Source organism: Lissotriton helveticus, chromosome 3_1 (assembly GCF_964261635.1).
Source record: "Lissotriton helveticus chromosome 3_1, aLisHel1.1, whole genome shotgun sequence".
Classification (NCBI taxonomy): domain Eukaryota; kingdom Metazoa; phylum Chordata; class Amphibia; order Caudata; family Salamandridae; genus Lissotriton; species Lissotriton helveticus.
The window spans coordinates 1,644,462,120-1,644,486,147 of NC_136061.1; the positions used below are offsets into that span (position 1 = coordinate 1,644,462,120).

A 24,028-nucleotide genomic window follows, 5' to 3' on the forward strand; every position below is an offset into this window, starting at 1 on the left:
CTTATATGCATTGAGACATTCAGGCCTCTCTTAAGTGCTTCATAATTAAGGAGCTGCTTGTGCAGGTGCCAAATAAAGTTATAGCACCCTAGTTGCAAGGACGGATGGGTGTGCTAGGAGGCGCCAACAATAGAGATTTAAATATAAATATAAACAGTCATCTTCATGGCCATTATCCTTCCAAGCCAGGAGAGTTGAGGATGGTGTCATCTAGCCATGTCTGCCGGGACTTGCGAATTAAGGACAGAGAAGCTGACCTCCACCATCCTGTCTACAGTTTAGGCCAGTTGGATACCCAGGTATGGTCTAGCTGATTCAGCCCAGGCAATATCGAACGCAGAGATTGACCTTGAAGTCAGATATGGCCCCATAGTGGTGGAGTCCTGCCATTAGAGCAGGTAGTGATGACATCGTTAGCATAGAGGCTGATAGTGTGCATGGCCCCTCCAAAGGGAATGGTTTTGATGTTGGAAGCGGCACACATATGCTGGGCCAGGGGCTCCAGGTAAAGGACAAATAGGAGAGGGAAGTGAGGGCAACTTTTTGCACTCCCCTCTGGATAGGGAAGGATCTCGACAGCACCCTGTTTGCCCTCACTGTGGCCCTTGGTGAGTTGTAAACACTCTAAATACATCTGCAAAACATGTCCCTGAAACCAAAATTCTTCAGAGCAGCAAATAGATAAGGCTAATGCACCCTATCAAATGCTTTTTCTGCAACGATGGCAAGACGCAGTAGCTCCTTCTTGGACCGGTGGATTTTGACAATGAGGTGAAGGATACGTTTAGAGTTGTCTCTCCAGTGCCTATTTCAGAGGGTTGAAGCAAAGCGCTAGGATGCTTGTGACAGTTTGGCATTGACGTTAAGGAGGGAAATAGGTCTGTATGATCTGCAATGTGTTCTATCTTTGCCGGGATTGGTAATGATTGTAGTGGAGGCCTCAAGCAAAAGTTCAGTAATTGTCCCAGTGTCTGTGAAGGTGTTAAAGAGTCTAGTGAGAAACGGAGCTAGTGTGCAGCAGAATGTTTTACAGAACTGGGGTGAGAAGCTGTCAGGGCCTCAGGACTTAAACGGTCTCAACCGGGCAATAGTGGAAAGCAGCTGCTCAAGTCTGATTGGTTTCTCCAAGCTATCAGCTTATGCTGGGGTAAGTGTAGTTACACATGCCTTCTCCAAGAAGGGGTGATTACTGCTGAGAGGGAGACTCTAAGCTGTGTATAACATTTTGTAACAGTCGCCAAAGACTGCTGCTATTTGTGTGTCCCCACAAATCTCATTCCTGTTAGTGTTGTGCATAACTTTGATGGTATCCAATTGCGGTTTAGCCCTGAGGTAATAGAACAGCATCCGACCACATCTGTTGCTCCCAATGTAGAATTTGTGTTTTAGACCCGCCAGAGCACAGTCTGCCTTGTAGAGGGTCAGTCTCTTAAGGTGTGTCTGCAATTTGTCAAGCTCATGCCAGATCCTAGGAGGCCCTGTATGTTTATGTATGGCTTCCAACTCAGTTACGGCCTTTTTCAATTGCTCTTGTTACTCCTGTTGATGATGGTTATCTACAGCAAATATGGAGATCAGCTACCCTCTAACCACCACCTTCAGCACCTCCCTAAGAGTAGCCATTGGAGTCTTTCCTGTGTCGATGTTCTGAAGGAATGCATAGATAGCTGTGTTTAAAGTGGTGAAGCTAGACACGTTCTGGAAGAAGCAATCGCATAGTTTCCCATTTGTGGGGCAAATGGATAGTTTACCCATCTGAAAGACTAGTGTGAGAGGGCGTGGTCTGGTCAAAACATGGGGGCAATGCTCAAATCTTTGACAAGGGTCTGTATAGGAGGGTGGATATGTAGTAGTCAATGCAGGTGTATGTTTTGAGGGCAGCGGAGTAGAATGCGTAGTGTCTCTATAGGTCTCCCAATCCACACTCACTCAACCACCTCAAGTCTCTGGGCAAGAAAACTCCACTTTGGTGGGAGCGCTGGGCTGGCCGGTCCAAGTCATCGTCATGACAAGGTTTAGGTCACTTCCCACCAAAATGAAAGCATCTGGGGATTTCAGCAAGGTCATTAGGCGCATAAAGGGAGGCACTCATCACATGGAGGTGTCCTATCTGTATGCGATATGCTAGCATCCGGTCCTCAATCTCAGTCAATTTACCCACTATCTCTCCCTGGAAGTCCCTTGCGAGCAATGCAGCCACCCCAGCCTTCTTCACCTGCCTGAGGTTCAGCATTGGCCATAGAACCAGTAGGACCTTGTCATGTGCTTAACTTTGGCCAGTAAATGTGTCTCTTGGATTAGGCAGATATCACTGCTGCTACGCTCCAAGAAAGATAGAATAGCAGCCCTCTTGATCGAATTGCTTATGTCTCTAACATTGACGCAAGTGAGCTTGACTGCTAGTGTCAGCGCATAGTGCAAGCAATGATATTGTCTCAGGCTAGAGAACCCAGTCATGTAGTTTATTAAGGGCTTGAGCACGGGAACTTCAGAGCCCCGTTATCTATTGATTATGCAGTGTAGGGAGACTGAATATCAAAGAAATTCCTAACATAACTACAACCATAACAGTATCAGAGAGAAATCCGTTAAAAATGGAAAACAGCAGGCTGGGTGTGGTCTGGTCAGGAAGGTGGTGTAGAACATCCTGAGAAATGGAGAGTAGCCGGGCTCCTCCACTGCCACAGGCTCAGTTCAATGGAGGGAGACTCCTTTGTGTATGTATATAGTAGAAAGGCCGAGTTTCAGTGGTGCTGCAGATTATGTAGTGCCATTGCCAGACTATGATATGAGTCTATCCAGGATAGCTTTATGTTCCTGGGTGATTTCCTTTGGGATGTGGCAATAATGTCTACTCAATTTAGCTGACTTCTGCCAGTAAGAAGTATATGGGGGGAGCTCTGGGGAAGGCCCAGTGAGGAGAGGGGGAGGAGACCACCTCCAGACCTAAGATGCGACGTGCCTCCACAAGCATTTTGCATTGGTGGAGTTAGCCTTTTCAGTGTAAAACAATCTGAAATGGATGCCAGATTCATATGAAATCTCTTTAGAGGGCAAGAGTTCTGAAATCAGGTTGAAGTCCCTATGGTGCAGTAAGGTGAGGGGCAAAATGTTCTGGTAGAGCAGCAGTTTATGACCCTTAAAGACCCTGGCTTTCCTAATGATTTCTACTTTAAGCTGGAACTCCTGGACACATGCCAGGATGTCAGGGGTCTCACGTTGTTACTCCTGGAGCTGCCTACATCATGGGATTTTTTGAGTTGCAAAGTGCCGTTCTCTGCATGGCCAAAGAAGTGGAACAGTGCCTGAACTTAGCTCTGTATGTCCTTCCCCTCAGCACCTGCTGGAATTCCTTGCAAGTGTATGTTATCATGGTGTGATAATTTCTCCAGGTCCTCTGCATGGGCCTTGAGGTCTGCCAGTCATTCTTGTAGGCGAAGATCTTCCTGCTGCAACATTTAAACCTCCCCGCCCCGTGCTTGCTCATTGTCTTCCAGTGTGGACACCTTGTCACCCAGTGAGCCAAAGTCCTGTCTCACCTCTTTCAGTACCTGCAACATGTCTCACTTGAACTCTTGCAAGTCCACTTTGAGGGAATCAAACAGAGATGCAGGGAAGGCCCGCATCACCAGGACTGTGTCTTGTCCTGCCTCATCTGTCAGGGCTGCCTGCTGGGGTACGTGTGGGGCTGTTGTGGGCAGTTGTTATAGTTAGGACCTAGTTTCCAAAGGAAAAGCGTTTTTGATTTACTAATAAGTTTGGTGCCATTTGATGAATCTTGACAAACTTTTCAAAACCATTTTGCCACTCACTTCAACTGCTGTCTGGAAAGTTTCAGGGCGATTCATCAAGAAGAGGCCTAAAAAAAGGGGGTCCCAGGAATGTGGTTTCCCCATGCAATTTCCTATAGGGATTTCAGACAAAACTTCAACCCGAACCACTGAACGGAATTACACTAAATTTGGCAGAAAGCTAGATCTTGATCCAGAAAGAATGCTTTTTGTAATTTGGTGTAAGTCTGTTAAGAAGTTTTGGAGTCATTAAAGAATAAAAATTGTCTAGATCCGCAGATCCACACACCAAAATCAATGCCATGATCGGCTTACCACAACCTGAGAGAACATGTGCAGCTGACATTTTGTGAATCGGAACACGGTTCCCGGTGGGGGGAATGAAGTCTAATTAGGATTTAAGCTGTCAGGATAGAGGTATCCTGATCCCATGGGAATGATGAAGGACTCCTCATGGGCAAGAAATTGTCCAAAAACATTTTCTTTAAGGTGCTTGAGGATCTGCAGATCACCACATAGCTAGCGCGACCACCCATATGAATTTGCTGCAGATCCAGACCCCAATAAAAAAACACACACACCAACTCACAAACTCATTCACACACTATCTCACACAACCTCTGTTTACATGTCCACTCACACATCCATACACCCATTCACACACCTGTACATTCACTCAGAAATTCTTTCACAGCCACTTACAGATCCACACAGGCACTATACAGCCACATACACACCCATACAGTGATTTACACACCCAATCAGACCCACACAGCTACTTACACACCCACTCACACACACATACAGCAAAACCACTGACAAGCCTCTCACACAGCCATACAGCCATTCACACAGCACTCAGAGGCCCACAAAAGCACTTACATACCAACTCATACACTCCCCTACCACACACTCACACACCCACACCCACATAACCACTCACACACCCATACAGTCACTCATATATCCACTCAGAGACCCACAGAAATCATTCACATACCCAGTCACTTACACACCCGCTCAAAGACCCAGAAAACAACTCACACACCCAGTCACACATCCATGCAGCCACTCACACACCCATACAGTCACTGATACATCCAATCAGAGACCCAGAGAACCACTCACACACTCACACACAGATCCACAAAGGCACTCACATACCCAATTGCACACTCACACACCCGCTTTTTTTAGTAACGTTTGAGCCGTTTGAGCTAGAAGCAATTGTTTGGTTAAAATCTGCAGATTTTGCGGCAGATGGTAGATTACGTAGCAAGTGTGGGAAATCTTTAATTATGTGAAAATTGCCGCACACTTACATATTTCCAGTGGCCCTGATTTTAAGTACCAATTCTAAAAATGACACTTTTTGAAAGTTTACTCCTGGACTTGTGGATACTACAAACTGAGGCCTGCCCTGCAGTCTGGGGAGGAACACTAGACCTGTTCCTTTCATCCCAGGCTACCTATGTGACTTCAAGGATCGTCTGACTCACCTCCTGTTCTGAGCTACAGTGACACAGCAAGCTCCAGCTGACTTGCTCCACTTGCTACCTGAGCTCTGCTGGCCTCTGCTAGAATTTGTTTCTCATTCCCATGTGTTGCCTCCCCAGATACTGGGCCCTTGGCTAGCAGCAGAGGTAGCTTCTCCTGGCTTAACTGAAGGTTCCACCAAATGTGGAAAGTAGCAATGCAACGCCCAACAAAGCCTTGCTACATAGCTATTCGTAACTGACCCAGATTGACAAAAAGGTCCTCAAAGTCTCGCCACATAGCTTAATTGGAACCAGCGCCAGACAATGCGAAGCCTTGCAAAGCAATGCCCCACAGACCACACACCAAGGACATAAGATACAATCCTCAGTAGGCCAATCTTGCTCCTGATCCTGGTCCTGGTCCTGGCCTGCGTGCCATTGGGGTCAGCCTGAACTTGTGACTTTGCCCCTGTCCAGCGTGAGCAGATATACTCAGTTGGTACTTAACGTCGTTTGGCATTTAAACATCTAACATTCAATTTCTCTAGTACTACTGATTGGATTTTTGTTGTTGCTGTGAGATTTTTTTTGTGTTGTCACTTTATTACTGTTTAAGTGCTGCATTTTACTTTACACTTTGACTCTAAGTTAAGTCTGGGTGCTTTTGTGCCTAGCTTCCAGAGGGTCAAGCATAGGAAGCATAAGTTAATTTAGTGCCTTTTGTGTTTTACACAGGCAAGGATTGTCAGAGAGAACGCAACCTGTTCCGGTAGCTTAGATAAATGTGTTAGATTTGTCTAATTTTTTGTAATAGCGGATGGATATAGATGAAGGTGGGGGAATTCCCCCTTTTGGAAATAGTGCCCTCGCACCCCCTTGCGGGTGTTATGCTTCATCATCGAGCATTTACTCCTCTTAGGGGTGGCGCTGCTGTCCCCCGCAGACCCGCGAGAGGGCTCTTTGGTGGAGATCTTTTAAGGAGAGACGCCGCAGATGTGCATGCAGCTGTGTGAGCCTCGAGTGTGTGTGCGTGAAATAAAATTGCCTACTCGGTACCTACAAATAGACTTTTATTCGGGGGTCCTGGAGGCAAGGTTAAAAAACAAGGGATAAGGGGAACCTCTTTTAAAGAAATTTTGTAGCGGGATGAGTATTATCCTGCTGCTCTCTTATCCGTAAGTGTGAGTGACAGTGATATTAGGTGGACATGTTTTGTGCTAAATTTGGTCCCTAATGGATCCCAGTTCACTTCTTCAGGACTGTGATGTGCAATACAAATTGTTAAAAATAGGATTGAGAGACAGCAACACTCTTTATTCCTATTGTACCGGCGAACTGCTTGACCGGACGGACAGGTAATGGGCTGTCACGGAAGAGAGGAACTGTAGACTCCTTCATTTCCGCAGGGTATGCAGAGGAAGCCGCTCCATCTAAATAGAGGGGTTGGACAAAGGAACACAATTGGGATGTTCCACTAAGCGCACTGACGCCTACACCTCACTTTAGGTACCATAGGAAACATATCGACCTAATTTCACTGTCACTCACACTCACAGATAAGAGAACCGCAGGATAATACTCATCCCAAGTGGCGGCTCACCAAGGAGTCTGGGGGAGGAGCAGGGTGGGGGGTAGTAAACTCCGGCAAACGGCGGAACTGAGGTAAGTAAATAAATAGATACATAAACAATTTACATTGCGCACGCTGCAACACCAACTCCTCGATGCAGAGCGCGCAATGTGAATTGTTTTATTTATTTATTTACTTTCCTTCATTCCGCCGTTTGCCGGAGTTTACTACCCCCCCACCCTGCACCTGCCCTGCCCCACTGCAGCACTCCCTAAGCGAGCTGCCACTGCTTATCCTGCTACAAATTTTGTTTAAAAGAGGTTCTCCTTATCCCTTGTTTTTTAACTTTGCCTCCAGGACCCCAAATAAAAGTCTATTTTTAGGTACGGGGTAGGCAATTTTATTTTATGCACAGTTGTGCATGCCGGTGTGTGGGCCTAGAGAGTCTAGGCCTACACACCCACATGCACAACTGCAACTTCTCTCCTTAAAAGATCTCCGCCAAAGAGCCCTCTTGTGGGGCCTGTAGGGGACAGCAGTGCCACCCCCATGAGGAGCAAACGCCCGATGATGAAGCATGACACCCGCAAGGGTGTGTGAGGGCACAATTTCGAAAAAGGAGGAATTCCCCCACCTTCATCTATATCCAACCACTCTACAAAAAATGAGACAACTCTAACACATTTATCTAAGCTACCAGAACAGGTTGCGTTCTCTTTTCATAGGAACAACCATCATTGAAAACCGACCTACAAAGCTACCCAACACTGACTGCCCCAATGCCAAATTTTTGATGCCTCTAATCTTCTTCATGACGATGTCTATGCTCTCCATTCCACTGGAGTCAATCTATACTGGCTGATGAGGGCTGAAAGCCTGAAACCGGTCCTAGGATGCTTGTTTCCAGTCCAGGGAGGGCCTGGCCTGGCTGTTCGGGCTAGACTATTCACATTGGGCGCAAGGTCAAGACTGATTTGCATATGGCTGGGTCCAAACTGGAATGGCATGGGGAGCAAAAAAACGATGGATTTAGGCCCAGATCTCTGTACTGGGGTGAATGTATGACATTGTTCTACATTCTGTCCATCAATTGTTCTTTTTGCATATATCTGTGCTACACCATTTGTCTGCCAGAGGTGGAACTCTAATCGACTTGCATCTTGCCATTGCACCCATTCACCAGTTGTTGATTGGCTTGCTGTTTATTCTTGCACTCATGCATCCGAGTGGGCAATCATTCTTCTGAGGCACAGCACTACATGCTCCACACCAGGAACAGTGGCCATTGGCTTCCATTACAAACTCTCCAAAGTAAGGAGGCACAGATCATTTGAATGAATACAAATGTAAATGAGCTGAAGCCCACTTATTCCAGTGGCACATCCCAAAGAGCAAACAAAACAAATGGCAGGAGGATGCTCTACTGCCTCCTGGAGTGGCCATCCAAACCACCCATCATTCTTCTAAGTATTTTATGCAAACACTCCAACAAGCATTCATTTGTGGTGACATGAGGTGGGAAATGTTAATGTATTCCACAATCATCTCATAGATCTTTCAAGTGGTGGGCTTGAAGCTAAAAATGTATTATGAAATATGTTCCAAAATATATCCCAGTGACAGCCCTAGCCCCTACAGTGGTAATGGTGCTTCTTGATGACATGAATTCATGACCTCGGGAAATGTTCCGTGATAGCAAACAAGTGCTGGATTCCCAGGTTAGTTAGAGGAAAAGGAGGATCAACAATGCATCTTCCCCACCATCTCAGATGGAACTTCACTCACTCACTGCCAAAAGCACAAGATCCCAGGTATTCCCAACGGACTTACTACTCAGTTAGTAAGTCTGGCACTTTTGGCAAAATAACTCTGTGCATCTACTCCAAGGCCAAAATCTCATTTCAGGAAGCCATTCTCTTGACCCAAAGAGGCCCTGCCAAATGTATCTTGTGAGATTACTGCAAGAGGAAGTTCCCGTGAAACTGCTGGATAACCAACCATTGTTAGCAGCAGTTTATGACTAAATGCTTCATTTTAAAGCAGACTGTTCTGATATTCATCCTTGCAGCATTTAACCGCCTCATCTACTGCATCTCTGTCATTCTGAAATGTTCCTTCAGAGTAGGACACTACTTCGACTGACAAACACAGCAAGACTGGGACCTCAAGCACCCGTCAAGTCCTGCAGCTCAAGGGTGCTGTCCAACTTTATCATCTGATTCCCGTTGAACATTCAGGAATATTGTCTGCCAGTGTACATGCTCAGTAAATCTTGGACTTTCATCTTTGCTCTTTGTAGGCGTTTTATCAAGGGGTTCCACAAGAGATCTTCTCAGGTAGACTTTCTGGAAGTACGTCAGTACAATGTCCTCCATCTTTAAATCAACAAATACATTTCCCTGCTGCTACACTGCTGGTTAAGCTGAACTTTTGGGTTCTTTTTATGTATTTTGTGTGACCTACAGACCGGTAATTACCAGGGTCATTCCTGCTCTAGGATCCTGAAAGACAATGACTCTCTTGCTGTCAGAATTACCATTTGGTAGTAGTGGTGGGTGTATGGAGCCCACCATCCACCTCCCACCCAAAGAATCTCAGGGTCTCACAGATATTCAACAATATCATGATTATTTCCCAAGGGGCATAGAAACGCTCTCTTCCACTTGAAAAAGCTGGTTGGAAATCTGCTGGCTTGAGTAGGAGTCCGTCCTGAACAGGTACTATAATATCAATGACTCATATCTTGAACACGACCAGTAAAGATTTAGATTTTAGATTGACAAGGTCTCCCATGGAGACCTGGACATCCTCTGGAACGCTCTCCCTCCAACCATAAATTACATTTGTAATACTTCCAGACGTCTCAGGGCTACAGAGTTGGTTAAGTGGATCTGGAGAGATGTGGACCAATCGGTCAGAGGGACACTAACATGTTTGTCCCAGCTTGAAGCAAGCTAATACTGTTTCTCATAGAGTTAGGGATAGTATGGGGTTAGGCAGGAAGTAAACGATGTACCACAGCTGCAGTGCTGGATTGCCATGCCACTGCTCATACAAGATGTCCTTCGGGCAGTTCTAGCCATATGGGCCAGCTCCTTTCCATACACCAGGTAGTATAGTTTCCTTATCTTCCAGGATACATCACTGAAGCAGGGTTTAAATCTGGTTCTGCCATAAATGGAAACAATGACAAGCACTGTCCTATTCCTTGCAAACACATGTTTCTGGTTCGGGCTCAAAGTTCCATCTCAAAGTCCAGAAAAGTACAATAATTGGAAAGAAGTGGCCAGTATTCAGCTTCCTCTGGGGACATTGACTTGAAGCAAGGCCAATCACAATCCATGCTTTTGCTGAAATGTATAGTCTCAGCCAATCAGTAGAGAGTACATCTTGGCCTTTCTTCCCTGGACATCCTAGAATGGCAAATGTGAGGCTTAAATCAACTGATTATCAGTGGCGGCTCCTCCATGGGGGCGTTTGGGTGCCGCCCCCCTGCTTTCTCGCCGTGCGAGAAGGCAGAAACAAATGGTAGTTATTGCCATAATAACTACCATTTGTTTCTGCCTTCTCGCACGGCGAGAAAGCAGAAGTTCCTGGTTGAAAGTGGGCGGTGTTACTCGAGGGCAGGGGGGAGTGGCTTTCCCACTGTTGTTAATACTGTCTGTTTGGGCAGCCTGAGGCCACCCGAACAGACAGTATTAACAACAGTGGGAAAGCCACTCCCCCCTGCCCTCGAGTAACACCGCCCACTCTCCCTGTTCTCTCTGTATGCTGCAGCATACAGAGAGAAATGACGCAGGTGGGGCAGCCGGCCGCACCAATGAAGAACGCAGCAGTGGAGGGGAGGGAGGCTGCCTGCCGCCTTCCTGATGACGTGCACAGTGCTGCAGGACTTGAAAACCAGGACGGCGGGAGTCGGGACTGAGTCTACGGACGGTAAGTTTGCTTTATTTTATATATATTTGTTTCCAAACCCCTCCCGCCTTCCCCCTCATCCCCTCATGTCATCGCGACCCCATTTCCAAACCCCCCACCCGCCCGTAATGCCGGCCGCGACTGGAAAAAGAAGGGGTAAACATTGATTTAGTGGGGAGGTGTGAATTATCGGCTCTGTTTCTTTATGCCCACACGACTAGACTCTCTATTTTTCGCTGTATGTGACACCCTCCTTCCTGCTATTTCCGGTTTTGAAAATCGTACATTTGAGTTCTGGGTTTCCTGTTTGGACAGCCTGGTGAAACTGATAAACTCTAGGGAGAGGAAAGCGACAGTGAACAGGACTGAATGACTCTGCAAATGTAGGAGGTTAAGAAAAAGCGAGGCGCAATGCATGACCAAATGTGTTTCTCACTATGGGAGTTGTTGACATACAAGCTTCAGCTCGATTTTGGAAAGTCAGTGATGTATCGTCCTCTATATTTAAGAAACACCTTGCATCACTAGAGGTTTCTGCTCGCTGTATTGTGTTTGCCAGTGTGTGTGAGTGTGCGCCAGAGAAGCAGGCACTGCTTTTGTGCTGTACCGTCCTCCTGTTTTGGATGTGGCACTCCCACTGTTGCTGACAGTAGTTTTCAGCGTTAAAGAAGAGTCTTCACTGATACTGCTTTATGTACCAATATGTGGCCGACTTTAGAACTGGGGATCCACGTTCTGGCGGCGTCTCAACATCCTGTGATTCTGGGAAAATAACTTAATCTCCCTCCCTGTGTCTTGAAAAACGAATATGACTTTGTGTAATGTAACTGGTGTTCTTGTACAGCACTACAATGCCCCTAGGCTGAGTTTGCACTGTATACAACTGAAAAAAAGAAAATCATGAGGTATGGCTAAGTTTTATTAGGTACACCAATGTTTGTTTCGCCCAGAGTGCTGCTGGCGTATAGGCTGACCCTGCTGACGAGCATACAGGAAATTGTGTGGCTCCCATGTCAGGCCCGGCAAGGGGGTGGGGGGGGCGCAGAGGGGGGTTGGAAGAAGTTAGTTAGTCACTTATCAAGCATGGCTGTTAATTAGGATTTCATGAGTTGATGAAGGCCAGTCGAGCTGGCTCAGGTTCATCTAGAAACTGGCCTGGGTAGTGTGTCACCAATCAGATGCAGTGCAGAGACAGCAGTGAGTGCAGGCGAGATAATTAAACATCTTACTTGTTGCACTGTTGAAATTTGCATGCTTGAATAACCGTTGAAGGGGGTAGAATTTAAAATGTTTCTAAATATTTCAAGACTTCCCGTTGATTATTGCTTTCTATACCTTCTTTTGTTCCCTCAAAATTCTTCATTAAAATTATTTTTAAAATGCGCTATTTGCTGCTATTTTTTTCAAACTTTTCTCAGGGGTAAGACCACTTCTAACTGCCCTTATGTTAGTCGGGCTCTCTCCCTTGTTGGGTAAAAGTCATCCCCAACTTTTACGCCTCCCCACTTTGAAATGTCACCAGCCGCCACTGCTGATTATGATATGTGCGTCAGTCTGACTAAAGTCAGGTTCATTTCATCGAGATACCTGGAGGATGATAGCCAGCAGGAACTGGATAAATATGTTTCCCGCTTTCCCAAATATCAGTGGAATTTCTAGGTCTCATTCCCAGGGACAGCAGCATTCAAGTTGTCATGTACACATAGGGATGACAAGCCAATCTGAGAGTATGTCACTATTTATAAAGGCACTCTCTGTGCCATTAACAGGACACCACTCTCCCATCCATATAACTCATGGTACATTATTACATACTCTGCACGGAATACACATGCAAAGGGGAAATAAAGACCCCAGGTTTTGGTGCTGCATAGATTGAAAACTGGAGGACCGGAGGACGGTTTACACACCAGTGTCAGAGATTAAAAAGCACCTGCCTCTGCACCAGAATCAATTACCGATTGGTTGTCACCCCAACCACTTCCTAGTCGAAGCAGTAATAACAAATCTCACTGTGAATAGTTAATAGTGATTTCACCCCCTGAATCCCAGAGCCATATTCTATGCTGCCGAACACCAACACAAACCAGAGAGCACCTATAGTGGGCTCACAAATTGTTGTGTCCACTGATGGACTGACACAGGGCAGGCTAGAAGAGATGAATTAGGGTAATGTTGAACAACTTTCAGAAAAAACACCTGAGCTTTTGTTCCTGTAGACTGTATTCTTAATGAAAGGAAGTACATATATGTTTACAGCAATACAACCTTCCTATCCCAGAGTCTCGTGAAATTATTTAAATATTTACCCTGTGACCACCAGTTTTTTATGTATAGTTTCTCATGGAGACTGCACAAAGCTTTGCAACTCCCCCTAGCCTTGTAGCTACCAATGTATTTAACTCTAACATCATACATAGTAGTATATTGAAAAAAGATCTTCAATAATTGGGGCACAGTTGTGACCACATCTAAATCAATGTTCTTCTGCTCCTATTCTACCACTTTCTCAAACGTATCACAGGGAGAAAGTTACACTCTCTAGGATAGCCTAAATAACCTGACGATGCACATAGGGAGGAAGAAAGGTCCCCTGCATGGCTCGGGATATTGTGCACCCCTGTCTAAAGTCCATCATAGCAAGCTGTTTTTTTTCCCCCCATTTCCACACAAATGAAAATTATATGTCTGCACTAGAAGCATTTGTGACATAATTGTGGCCCAGAGCAGGGCTTTGTGGTCTGGGAAAGCACACCATGTGCACTCTCCTTACCAAGTTTGGCTACTATCAGCTCACCAGGCTCTAGATGACTGACAGTGCTGGTATTGATTGTAGAAGGACCTTTTACCTGTCCATGTGGGCAGAAGCAACTACTGTACTTCTGCACCTTTTTAAATTGGTCTGCCAGTCCTCTACCACAAGATCCTCCTCCCTTCCATGTGGGGCATGGATGTTCCATGTGTGTACCATTCAGCAAGTCTAGAGGATGTGTGTATCAAGGCCACAACCCTACTAAAATCCATTTTGCATTTGCTACATTTAGATAGTTCATACAATAGTGTTAGAAGGTGGTTCTGACACTATGGGCTGCCCGAATTTTTCACTTTTTGAGCACCTGTGGGGGAGCCTCATAATCTGGGCCTCACCCACAGTGAACTCATAATGAAGGAGACTGCATGGAGATTTTACTGGTGTACCCCTGGCTTGACTAGGCCGCTGCGCAGCAGCTGGAGTATGGGACACTGTGCTGGTTACATGCAGACACGGGTGTACATGCGTGTGCACACGTGTAGGGGCTGCGCAGTGGAGATTCCTTGCGTGCGCAGTCCAGGAGAGGGTACAAATTGAATGGTGTGGCAGGACTCATGCAGAATTGGGTGGTGACATGGAATAGGCTTTATACCCTGGGAAGTAACATGCCAGGGAAAGTCAGTGTGTTTTACTGTGTTTTCACTTCATTATTCCCCTATGGGGATGTGGGGCCCATGGCTAAAATGACGTCCACAAAGCCTACAGATTCCAGACGCGCACTAATGTCCATTGTAGCGGATGTGAAAATAGGTATTCTGCAGAGTCCAAAGTCATATTTGTACTGCTTTTGGTTCCTCCAGAAATGTCATATTTCTCTGAGTCCCTGGCTGGGGTCTGGCCCTGGCAGGTTACATTAATGACTTTTCTTCCCAGAGCGAATATCTTCCCTCCAAGGAGAAAAGATAGGTGGAGCTACAAGACAATCTATCAACTGCTGTCGCTGCGTGCCAGGCACCAAGCTTAACCACAGTGAGGGCAGTGAGGGGGCAAGGAGTTGGGTTTCAGAGGCCATGTGGCCAGAGACACTGCCATTTTGAACAAACCCAGGGGCTGGACAAGAAAGAGGGAGCAGGGGCAGGGAAGTGATGTGTAGCGGTTTGATAGGACGCACAGAGACTTCCTGCCAGCCCCCTACTCAACTTTTAAAAAGTACTTGCACAGGAAGAGAAGCTCTCTCTGGGGTGTGGTCTGCTGAGGCGAAAGGTGCTGGAGCCTGGCGCAATGGGCAGTTGGAAGGAGGATACCCCTGACTGCCCCCAGGCCCCTAACAGCGCCAGAAGAAGAGCCCAGGACCGGTGCGCAGAAGCAGGGGGCTCTGTGCAGGGAGAAAAGAGTCGCAGGTACCCAGTGAAAACCGCTCCATGCAAAATGCAGCCTCTTGGAGACCCGGAGGATGGAGGAGAGGGCTCTCAGTGGCTGGGGAGCACCACCAGGAGCAAGAAGACGTGAACATGGGGCAGATCTGACCCCCAAGGGCTGAGATAAGGCCCCCGGAAGGTAAGTGACCTTTGACCCCTAAGAAGACCGACGACGAAGCGCGTGGGGCTCTGCCGCCGGTCTCATAGATGCCCTCCGGTGGGTCAGGTCTCCGGGGCTTCCCCCCAAAAGAAGTAAAGACGGGCTGAAGCTGCCCCGGGGGGTGCAGGAGCCCACCCTGGCCCCCGCTGGATCCTGTGCCGGGGAGCGCCATCGCGCTCCCTGTGAAGTGGGGCCGGGAACACAACTCCGGGCCCCGCTGCGAAGAAGACAGGAGGCGGGACCCGGGACCCCATCTCCGGGCCCCAAAGTGCCAGGATGGGGGGAGCACTGTTGCGCCCCTACCCCCCCCCAAAGATGTCCGGGAGCCAGGGACCCCATCCCTGGGCCCCAGCAAAGAGGAGGAGGCCGGAGGAGTGCCGCCGCACTCCCCCGAGGTCCGGCAAGGACTGCGGGAGTCCTCACGTCTGCCCGCTGGAGCAGGCAGACCAGAAGGGATCGGCCGGCTCCCGCGGCAGCACAGAAGAGTGCTGGCCGCGCGGGGAGCCGGCAGGGACAGCTGGGGGTGGGCTCCCCAGGCTGCCATCCAACCAAGGAGGACAGCTGGGGGCCCGGGTTGGACCGGACCCCCAGGGAAGACCTGCAGCGGTGCGAGGGGCCCGGGTGGGACCGGGCCCCAGAAAAGAGGAGGAACTGCCGGGTGGGCTCCACGAGCCTTCTGTGCTCAGCTGGGGGTCTGGGTGGGACCGGGCCCCCCACCGAGGCCCCAGAAAGCGGCCTAATATGCGGCAACACCCATAATGGGGCCACCACAAGCCATGAAAACGGGGTGTTGCCCTTGCAGGCCGGTCTTGGCCTGCAAGGGCAACACCCCGTTTTCATGGCTTGTGGTGGCCCCAGAAGAACGGGGACACCACCCTACATGTGTAAAGGTACTGGGGAGCTGCTGGAGAAGTACAGTCTCCCCACAGCATGAAGAGCAAAGTCCCAGCCAAGTGTCTTGGGGATTCAAAGGAATCAACCCCTCCAGGGCTCAACTTGCAGTTAACACCTTCTGGACTGGAACTTATGTTCTTCAGCTGAGGGTGTTTTGATAATTGCATCAAGGAGTGAAGGGCTGAGTTGCTGATGTCTGCAGAAGGGCATCCCCTGGAGGTGAAGAGGTGTAATTGCACTGAAAGGCAGTTATTAATGGTTATTTCTTTTAGACGGACTGATGTTCAATGTGAAGTATTGGTGTAAGGTGATGTCATAAGCTAAGTGGCTAGACATTCTTGCTAGGGTGTCTGGCAGTATATACAACTTAATCCTGTGATCATCTGTGATGCCTTTAGGGGCTGTAATTGCAATGCATTTTAATGATATCCAAATGTGCTGAGTACTGTCGTTCTAAAGTGTGCATAAACATATATTCTTGCTTAGGTGAAGACCCCAGACTATTAGCCCTTAAGATGTAGAGGTGCATACTGTGTGGTCAGTAGGAGGTGCACAGTCAGGGTCATGTGTCACCAAGGCAGGTGTGGCCTGTTTAATGCTTGTTGAGATAATGGGGGGTCGCCACTGGGATGGTGCCAGTGCGCAGGGCCCTCGCTCCAGGTTGAGACCAATTCACTGCATTGGGGCAAGATGATGTGCATACATGGGAGTGGTGGTACAAGACCCCACCCCCCTGCGGGAGGGTGGAGATGTTATGCAATGTCACAATGTAATTCCATCAGCTTCTGTATATTTGTAAACTGGTGTATAGTATGAGTGTATTGAGTGGTGTGTGTGTTAAATAAATGTACTCTTACTTTTATAAAGCAAAGTCTGTCTTAAGTCTGTCTTAAGTTTGTCTTTAGTCTGTCTTAAGTCTGTCCTAAGTTTGTCTTAAGTCTGTCTTAAATCTGTCTTAAGTCTGTCCTACTACTTTTGGTATTCACAGAAGGCATTTAGTAGTAGTAAAGTTAGGATTCTGTCTTAAGTTTGACTTAAGTCAGTCTTAAGACAGTCTTAAGACAAACTTAAGACAAACTTAAGACAGACTTAAGACAGACTTAAGACAGACTTAAGACAGACTTAAGACAAAATCCTAACTTTACTACTACTAAATGCCTTCTGTGAATACCAAAAGTAGTAAGTTTAGGATTTTGTCTTAAGTTAGTTCTGTGAATCGGGCCCGGAAATCCCCCAGCACAGATTTTGTGTGAAATCTCAGAACAGTTTTACAGATAACATGGCGTCACCTATAAACTATGTGCAAAGCTGAGCTAATTTACATGGCAGTTTGCAGTCTTAAAATAATTTACAGCAAATACTCAAATTAGTTTATATTGAAAAAGATTCTATTTCGCCTTTTTACCAGCTTGATTCTCAAACTTTTGCACACCAAATGGTCACTTAGGTTTGCAATAAGCATAATTTACAGGGCCTTTTTGTAGCTTCACAACACAATAAAGCAGTGGTCTTCATACTGGGTGCTGGGCGCAGCTGGGGGCCTTAAGTGAGCTCGGGGGGGGGGGTGCCAGGCTATGGCCGAGATAAGCATCATACTTTGTTTTAATTGATAAAAACATGAGCGGTGGTAAGCCACTTTGTAATGGGCCATCATTAACATCTTTCGTCATTTATATTCTGACTGGGATTATGTGTAAAATGGATAACAGAACATAACTGCAATGTTTAAACATTGCCAATTTAGCAGAATAATTGTGAAAAAAATGTGGGCAGATGATTTTTTTTATAGGGGGGGCGCAGCATTAAGAAGTTTGAAGACCACTGCAATAAACGTACAGCATGGATAGTAGTAGCACTAACCTCTCTTTACCACAAATAATAAGTTAAAGACGTGACAGTAATATAAGGAACATAACACAACTCTCTCACATACAGATCAGGTACAGGTAGTTAAAATACTAAAGAGTGAGTGAGAGGTGTTAAAGCACTGTTGTATAATTTTCATAAACATTCAAGAAGTGCATAACACAGCCCCACCTTTTAAGGAATCAGCATATGTTCATGTACTCATATAGGATGATGAACACTCACCTACTGAGTTGGATACTCTTCATCAGTGGGTCCCATATCTTGCACAGCGTTGCATTGACAAGTACTACTTTCACTACTTGTATATTCTCCTAGCTACGGGCTCCCTAGTCTGGGTGTGATTATGTCACTTATGTTGACATACTAGCAGTAGCGGTCGGTGGTGGGAGTAGCTGCCGGGCAGTGACGTGGGGAGGGGCAGGGTGTTGTAGTAATCTATGGATTACAGAGGATTACAGGTAAGTAAACATATAAATAAATAAAAACGAATTTCGTTGCGTGCACTGCATCGCATTTGGGGATGCAGTTCACGCAACGAAATTCATTTTATTTATTTATATGTTTACTTAACTACAATCCTCCGTAATCCATAGATTACTACCCCTCACCCTGCCCCTACCCCTCCCCACGTCCCCGCCCACCACCGACTGCTACTGCATATTAGACGTATTAAATGTGTTTGTGGGTGAGCTAAAATGTTGCTTTCTGGGGTCTCCCTGCCTCATGATTAAAAGCAGGAAGGGAGAGTAAGGGATCTTACTTCTTCTTTGCATTAACATGCTTTGGTGCTCAAATCTTGCCACTATGGTCCAGGCGTCTTACCCAGGAATATAGGCATATCACAACAAGTGTTGTGAAGAAGCCCCTGCTTCCTATGGCATGTTCACCAGCCTCAGAAAGAAGGCGAGGAGGGAGATGGGACACATTTTCTTAGGCCTCACTCCCTGAAGAGTCCTCACTATGTCTCATGTGCAAGGCTGTCAGAACACACAGAATGTTTCACAGGGTGAGTCACTTGTAATCATAGTCCAATACCAATGCATAGCCTGCCTCGCTACCTGTACCAAAAGTGGAGTGATTGTTAGGCAGTGACAGTGGGGCCCCATAATTCTGAGCAGCTCCATCTGTGTTGCCTCTTGTCTGAACAATCAGCACAGTGGAGGCTGAGGAGGGCAGCTCTTATCTCGCCAAGGACTTCCTAACCTGCTGCAAGTGTTGCTGACTTTGTATCTGAGGAGTGTCCTTTTACATAAAGAAGACTATTTTGGATTGTTTCACTTTAGCACCTTAGACTTTATCACTACATTGAGTGACCCCTACTAGAATTAGTGAACCACACCCTTTCTGCCATTACAGTTTAATAAGTCAAGAGGCAAAGGTAACATTGTTTTGTCAAGCTTTGAAGCCAGGATTGAAACCAGGATTTCTAATTAAACATTGTGCAGTTCCTATCCTTGTGTGGTGTCACATTCTTTCCTCTACTTCCCAAATGGCAATGTTATTAGTCAATTAATTAACTTTTGTTATGCTCACAGAAACTTTGGAAAGTCATGTCCTGGTGCTAGAAACGAGGGTAGGAGAACCCAAGAGGCAATTAGGTTGTCTAATGCAATCTATATCAGGCCTTTATTGTTTTTAGTAATGGAGCAATATTGTGGTCTAACATACCATATAAAGTAGAGGTTTTTGTAAAATGTACACCTTTAACTGAGTTATTTCAAGGTGCTCTCAAATGTGATGAGCAAAGGAAAGGAGGCAAAGTGAAGAAAAGTAATTGCCCAGGGCCACACAGTTTGGACAAGCTGGGGAGCTATGATTTAAACCCAGAAACGGGTCAGGGCTCGGTAACTGGTGTCTTTGCACTAGGTCCCACAAAAGCTTCAGACTGGCCAGGGCATGTTACACAAGTGCATTTAAAATATCCTTTGTATTTTTATAAGATAGAGCAGCAGCATTGGAAACATCCCTCTTCATAGATCAGGTGCACTTTAGGCAGAAATAATGCGAGTTTCCTAACCTCAAGGAGAGGTACAGCAAGGGTAGCATCAGCACAAATCTTTCCCATCACAGAACAGGTACAAATCGGGCAGTAGCAGTGCAAGCTTTACTTCCTCACCAAACAGGGACTGCATAGAAGTAACAAAGCAAGTTTCCCTCTCTCACAGAACATATACAGATAAGGCATGAGTGACATGCAGGTTACAGGCAGATTTCTCCAGCTCGTGCTTAAGTTACTGAGGTGAATGTATAGGTGGATGAATGACTGAAAATTCGAATTCTGACTAGGCCTGGGCGGTAAATTCCGTTCCGCTCGCGGAATTTGGGTAATTTCGTGTTCTGCGGAGAACGCGAAATTGCCCAAAATTCTGCATTCCACGACTGCAAAATTTTTTGCATGTTCGCGTTCTCAAAATGCGTGTTCGCAAGATATTTCCCCCGAGCATGCAAACAGCGATTGCGAACAGGAAAAAAGCATTGCGAATAAGGAATTCCACGTGTTCGCGGAATTTCTGATTGTTCGCGGAAATTTTTTAGAGATTCGCGTAACAGGATTGCGCAAATTCCGCCCACCCCTAATTCTGACACCATTCCTGTTTAGGTTTCAGCATCCTGAAAGTGCTGCTGCCGTCAGTGGGAGACCTGCTGTTTGTGTTGATTCTTTGGTGCTCCATTTATTGAGAAGTAGCCATTAAATCATAGGTAATAGGTATTTGTAACAGCCCAGCCACTGACAAAGTATCTATGTTCTAGACAGGTTGCAACTTATTTGAAAAGGTTTTAATGCATGCTCCCCCCAGGCGTTGTGCAACCCTGGGCTTGGTGCTGCACCTGTTCAAAATGTTGAGGGCCACCAGTGATGTTGAAGCATTAAAGTTAGTAAATCTAAGATCATGGGATGCTATAGTCCCTAGATGCACTGTTATTTACGGTGTCTTGCAATAAGAGGAAGATCTAGGCAATTTTCAATTTAAATGTGGATTTGGAGTTGGATTATATAAACGGTCTGCTGGGGCTATTTTAATTTTTTACGCTAATTGCACCAAGGCCCTATTTATCCGATAATATATATTTATAAGTGGTGTGCTATTTGGCCCCATTTTTTAAAGTAATTCATGCTGTTTTGTAGCAGCAAAAAAAGTTAGTATTTTCTTCTTTTACAGACAAAACACAAAATCACTGACTTTGCTGCTACAAAACACCCTCAACACACCATTGACCCCTGCAAAAGAAATTAAGCACCAAAAAAAGAACCTGACTTCCAAGCATGTGAGCGGTGACTGGTTTCTGACTCCCTTCCTTGAAGCCTTTCTACTTGTAGTTATCTGGTTCTTATCTCAGCCTCCGGCTCCTCACTTCTACCACACTGGCACAAGGCCGCAGCCGCATCCCCTCCCCGGGCCATGGTACATTAGTGATAAGAGGCTTGTGGGCTCTTCTGTTAGATTTGCATTTTCACCTTCTCAGTATTTGAAGCCTATACAGAAATCTGCCCCAGAATCACATACTTCCGGTTCTCTCACTTTCCATCAAAAGTCAAGTCTATTTGTTTACATTCTTTCCTTCTCTGCCTCTGTACTGCCCTAGTCAGTTCCCCACACTCCGACCGTCTCTCTCCCCCCGCCGCCACTGCGCTACATCAGTCACTGCTTCACAAACGTTCCCAACGTTTGCTGTTGACTCCTCCAGTGCCCCCAAACGTGCCCCATCCGTGCTCCCCATACTATCACGTACTCCCCTCCCAGCACTTTGCCAGTCTCGGTTCCCCACAGTCGCGCGGCTCTGCCCCGTGACCTCATCCATTACCTCTTCTCATGTCCCTCAGTTTTTGCTCCCGGTGCACCCCACCTCCCCCCCCCCCCCCCAGTCTCTGGTCCTCATACACGCCTAATCCGCACCCCAATGAGTCCCCATACTCTAACGGTTCCTTCTCCCTAAGTCTCTGTTCAACATAGCCCCTAAGTCTATTTCCCTTTATTCCTTTAGTCTCTGGTCCCCACAGTCCCTCAGTCTCTGCTCCTCATCCTCCCTCAGTCTCTGCTCCTCTTACCTCCTTAGTCTCTCCTCCCCTTACCCCCTGACTCTCTGCTCCCCACGCACCCCGTCTCTACTTCACGCACCTTTGCTCCCGCGCTTCTCCAGCCTCTGCCCCCGGTGCTTGCCCTTCCAGCTTCAGATACTTACCTAGTTTGCTTTCCTACACCCCTAGTCTCTGCCTGCCTAGCCCCTACTTCCGCCCTCTCCGTCTCCGGAGGTCCTTGCCTCCTTCCCCTGTAGCCGCTGCGCATCACCCCGCCGGGCTCGGCTCCTCACACTTCCATTCTGCTTTCTAGACTCCCACAGACCTCTCCCCGCACGTTCCCGGTCTCTGGGTGCCCGTCTTTCACTTACGTAACGCCCCACATCGCCACCACTGCTCCCCCCAACCCCCCAGTCTCCCCGACTGAGCCCCATCTCCCTATACACACACCTTATGTTCTCCTGACTCCTGCACTCTGTGTCCCCAACAGCCCACCCCCCTCCCAGCCTCTGCTCCCCAAACTCTCCTGGAATGTCCCAACGTTCCCATGGTCACTGGTCCCTACATCCACAAAGCGCTATGATATATTTTAAGTCGTTGGCGCTATATAAACAATTACTGGTGACGATACTGCCCATCTGATGATAATCCCACAGCGACTCTTCCTCCACAGTCTCTGCTACCCTCGTGTCGAACCTCTGCCCCAGCGACCCACCACCGTCCCTTACTCCTACTGTCCGGTCTCTGTTGCTCTGCTCTCTAGATTCTGCCCTAGCGCCCCTTCCTCCCAGTGCCCAGTCTCTGTTCCACTTCTTTCCATACTCTGCCCAGCCCGTGACTCCCCACTTCAAGGCGCTGCTCTCCGAGCGCCTCCATGGCGCACACCGGCTCCAGCCCCGGAGCCCTCGCTCACCTGCCCGTTCTTGCACAGGTCTGCCCACATGCTCGTGCCGTCCCCGCCTCTCATCAGGATGTGGTAGGTGAAAAAGTAGATCCCGGGCACCTGGCAGGTGAACTTGCCCGTGGACTGGTCGTAGTGGTTGCCCAGGTTGGTGACCACGTCGTCAAACTTCAGCACTTCGTAGCCCTCGTGGGGGCTCTTCAGCCCCACGTAGAAGGCGATCTTGGGTCCGCTGAAAGAGGTGGTCACCGTCCCCCCGGTGGTGTCCGTTGTCCCGGCCACGGCCAGTCCCGGGAAGCCCGGTTTGCCCGGGTCCCCCCTTTCTCCGGGGGGACCCCTCGGTCCCGGGGGCCCTGGCTCCCCCGGGGGACCCTTGGGGCCAGGTTTCCCCGTCCTGCCCTGGTCCCCCTTGGGTCCCTGGATGAAAGGCGGAGGGGGCACGGCGCTCAGGTCCTGCAGCGCCTCCACGGCCGTGCTGCTGGGCTGCTTGGCGCTGTACGGGTCGCAGATCATGCGGCAGGTGCCCATCATCTCGTAGTGGGCCGAAGCCTTGGGGGGCTGGATGAGGAACGGGATGGCAACGAGCAGCAGCAGCACCATGATGATGCCCAGCACAGCAACGACCAGGCGCTTCCTCTGGAAGATCCGGGAAGCGAGGGCCACCAAGTCCTCTTTGCTGTGCGAAGTAATGATGGCCACTTGCGAGTGGCGCCCCCCAGACAGGAGCAGGAGCCCGCCGAGCCGCGGGAAGCCGGGACGCCCCCGGTGCTGCTGACGCCCAGTAACTTTGCCGTGACCTCAAGCTGAACGCGCGGTGTCCGCGGGCATCCTCAGCCTGCCACTGCCGCTCTGCTTCAAAGAGAGGGGGAGGCGGCGACTCATGGTGACAGCACTTGCCCGAGCCCACTAGTGCGCTCACTGATGGGACGCACCTGCGCGGCGGCGGGGAGATAGCGAGAAGGGGTAGAGGGGGCTGAGAGAGGACGGGAGGGAAGAGGGGGGCTAAAGAAAGTGGCTGGCGAGAGAGGGGGTGAGGCTGGCTGGAAACTTATGGAGGTGGGAGGCAGGTGGTGGAAAGATAGGTAGAAAGAGGGACAAAGGATGGGCATAAATAAAGAAAGTGGAAGGAAGGATTTAGCAAGAGGAGGGTTCAAAGGAGGTGACAAGATACTTAAACAGTGGTGTTGAAGAGAGAGAGAGGGGAAAATGAAACTGAACAAGGAGGGTATATACTGGAGAGACCTCAGACAGTACATATAATC

At 47.9% G+C, this 24,028-nt stretch overlaps 1 protein-coding gene across 1 annotated transcript in view; it reads right to left on the reverse strand.

Moving 5' to 3' along the window:
• Window positions 1–23,600, reverse strand: part of C1QL2 (complement C1q like 2) — a 75,261-nt gene extending 51,661 nt beyond the window's left edge. The window contains exon 1 of the mRNA XM_078683982.1: window positions 22,779–23,600. Within this exon, the coding sequence (XP_078540108.1) occupies window positions 22,779–23,366 (588 nt within the window). The 5' untranslated portion in view covers window positions 23,367–23,600. The remainder of the gene's footprint in view (window positions 1–22,778) is intronic.
• Window positions 23,601–24,028: the final 428 nt, after the last annotated feature.